Here is a 3,064-nt window from a genome sequence, read left to right as displayed (position 1 = left end):
GTGGGGAGGGGGGGGAGGACAATGCTTCGATGGGGGATGTTCCCTGAATTTCACGCTCGGCGGGCATGACGCAGGCTGCAGTACCATTGAGCGAAGGGCGCCTGCCCAATGGGGCGATAGTCCCAGCGGCTCGCCGGGGGGCGGTTGTGTGTGCGAGTGGCCCCACCGCCAGTGGCGCCATTGAGGGAAATTTAGAGTTAGAGAATGAGGGGAAGAATGCCAATTGTGTGGGGAAAAACGGGGTGTGCGAGGTGGTGCCGATGCTGGCGTGGGGGTGGGGGCGGTGTCGCTGCCAATTGACGGCGACAGGGGTGGGTGTTGATCACAGCGATAGCGCCAGCGGGTTATTGTTTTTTTTTTTTTTTTCGCACCTTGAGGGGAGGGTTCCCGATCGAGATGTACGTGACGCCATCCCCGCCTCACCCTGAGCGAAAAAAAAAACGACGCCATGACCGCTAACCTCGCCAGTTGCAGCAGGGAGATGTCCGATTATCTAAATGCGTGCGGACGACCAGAGATCATAAGGGCCTATGCTACTATCAGCCTATGCTACGATCAATCCACCCCCTTGGTGCAATGTCAATGCAGGGCGTAGTCTCTCTAGGCCATAGTCTCTTGGGCCATCTCTCGGGCGGTGGAGGCGATGCCCGGCATCGGCCCCGTCGGAAGCACTACCCATAAACACCTGGGGGAAGGCGATCGTCGCTGCCCCCGGGGTTACGAATTTTCTCCAGCTGCGCCCTACGTTATTTCCAAGCGGCAGGCAGCGAAGAATGCCTGAGGCGCCGACCCGTGGGTCTTCTGGCGGATTTCCTTCTATGCCTCGAGGTGAAATTGTTTGTTTACCAATCGCACCCTGAGGGGGGAGAGTCAATGGCGGATACGATGAGGGGATAGGGGATAAAGAAATAAGGGATGAGGGGTGAGTAGAGAGGGGAACTAGGCTGACGAGTGAGGCAGTGCTGCTGGCGATGAGGCAGAGCTAGGGGTCAAGGGAGAGAGCCGTCTACGAGGGCGATGGGGCCTCGGGCGGGCCGGGATTTCTGGAAGCATCCGGTGCCACATGTGTAATGCACGGTGCGCGCTGACTAAGCCAGCCGCCCAGCGACCCAGGTGAACGTGACACCCGCGGCTACCGGGGGTTGACTACCACGATCAGGTTCCGACGGCTCGAGGCAGTGGTGGCAGGTTTGAGTCACCCTGAGTCATCGGCAACGGATTCCAACCAATAACCGGCCATCCCGACTCGGAAACTGTAGGAAACGGAGTGAAAGAAGACGGGGTTTAGTATGGGCGGAAAAACCCATACTGAGGGGATGTTTACAGTCCTGTTCGTTGGTATGGGCTGGCGCCCATACTTAATGAATGTTTACAGTGTTATTGTAGACAATTGATCCTGTATTGTGTCTATAAAACCCATTAATGATAGCATTAGTCGTAACGTCGTCAGATTATGAAGTAAAAGTAGTCAATTCCGGGAACCCCATGGCGATGTTGGGGTTGAAATCGTCGAGGTCGGGCACCTCCATCAGCACGGGGTCCAACGAGAACATGTCCATCAGGAACTCGTCCATGAGGGGCACCTGTACCGAGGGCAAGTCGCCCATCGGCTGCGGGGGCGCCGCCATCGCCATCATCGGCAGCAGGTCCAACGCCGCCTGGGTGTCGGCCTCGGGCATCAGCGCCAGGCGCAGGTGTTCCAGCGGGAACAACATGAGGTTATCCAGCAAGTTGAGGTCAAAGTGGCGCAGGGTGGGGAACTGGTACAGCGCCATGTGGTCGAGATCCGAGGGCTCCGGCGCCGGGATCAGCGCCGTCAGCAGCGCCAACAGCGCCAGCAGCGCCAGCGGCGCCGGCATCTCGGGGGCGGCAAACAACATGGCGCCGTCGACCTGGCCAAACACCATCAGCGGCTGCGCCAAGTGCATCGGGTGGGGTTCAAGCTTGACCCGCTTGCGGGGCAGTTCCGGCAGCGCCGACACCGAGTCGACGTCGTACAAGGGGGGCGCCGCGATCGGCGCCATCCGCGAGGGGACGGGCGACAGCTCGTCGGCGCGGTAGTTCTTGAAGAAATCCCAGCACTTATCGCCATAAGTCTTGGGGGTTAAGCCGGTGACGGACTTAAACACGCGGTGGAAGTGCCACGCCGAAAGCTTCAGCTTGGCAGCGAGCTCTTTGAACCCAAGGACACCGCCGCGGCGGCGGCGCTTGCGCCCGTCCTTGCCGTCGTCGGGCAGCGCCGGCAGCGGCCGCGGCAGGGGAATGTGGAAGTAGTTCATCGCCGCCGCGAGCGCCAAGTGGCGGCAGGCCAAGTCGACGAGGCGGTAGTGGTCCAGGTCGTTCTTCAGTAACAGCGTCAGCTCCAAGTCGCGGTCGCCGTACAGCAGCATCAGCATGCGGCGCTTGACCTCGCCGCCGTGGGCGCGGGCGCCCTCCAAAATGGTGCGCTTAATCTGCTGATTGTTGCGCTCCTCATTGTCGTCCAACAAGGGAGGGCAAAAGCCCAACTGGTCGTTGATCAGCGCCACGCACTTGATCAAAAGGCCAACGTCGACGACGGGGGCGTTGACAGGGTCGCACAGCTCGCAGGGGTGGAACCCGAGCGAGAGCGCTTCCTGGGCGCTGGGGACAAACTTGACCTCCAGTTTGAGGGTGGTGATGGGGCGGGCGTCGCAGTCGGGGCGGCAGAACACCAGCGACATCTTGTTGCACACACAGAACAGGTTCAGACTGAAGGGGTCTGAGAATTGGTAAGCTTTCCACTGGGCAGATTCGGTGAAGTACATCGCAGACGGGTGGTGAAACCCCCAAAGGGTTGTTTCCAAAGGTGTTTCAGATAGTATCGAATGTGTATCTGTGTAGTAGTGTTGGTGGCAAGTGGTTGTCGAGATGGATGTGGCTTGGGATTTTCGTTTCGGGGGTCGCCCGGTTTATATAGCGATTATTCTCACGAGCGGCGCCAGGAGGGTTGGCGCAATTCAGGGAGCGCCGGGACTTGTGGGGGCACGGAGGCCTTGAGCCACTGGAGAAAAGCGACGCTAGATTATTTTTTGCTGGCGTCGGT

General features: G+C 59.6%; 1 protein-coding gene across 1 annotated transcript; it reads right to left on the bottom strand. All coding sequences in view use genetic code 12, as the record gives it.

Moving 5' to 3' along the window:
- Positions 1–1,451: 1,451 nt before the first annotated feature.
- On the bottom strand, positions 1,452–2,786 carry ADAEC (Adaecp; the record flags this gene model as incomplete). Its single annotated transcript, XM_034155233.1, has 1 exon — positions 1,452–2,786. The coding sequence occupies one exon, from the start codon at positions 2,784–2,786 to the stop codon at positions 1,452–1,454; it is 1,335 nt and encodes a 444-aa protein (XP_034012657.1).
- Positions 2,787–3,064: the final 278 nt, after the last annotated feature.

The sequence above is a fragment of the Diutina rugosa genome (assembly GCF_008704595.1).
Source record: "Diutina rugosa strain CBS 613 chromosome Unknown scaffold65_size61115, whole genome shotgun sequence".
In the NCBI taxonomy this organism is placed as follows: Eukaryota; Fungi; Ascomycota; class Pichiomycetes; order Serinales; family Debaryomycetaceae; genus Diutina; species Diutina rugosa.
This window is presented reverse-complemented; position numbering and strand designations above follow the sequence as displayed.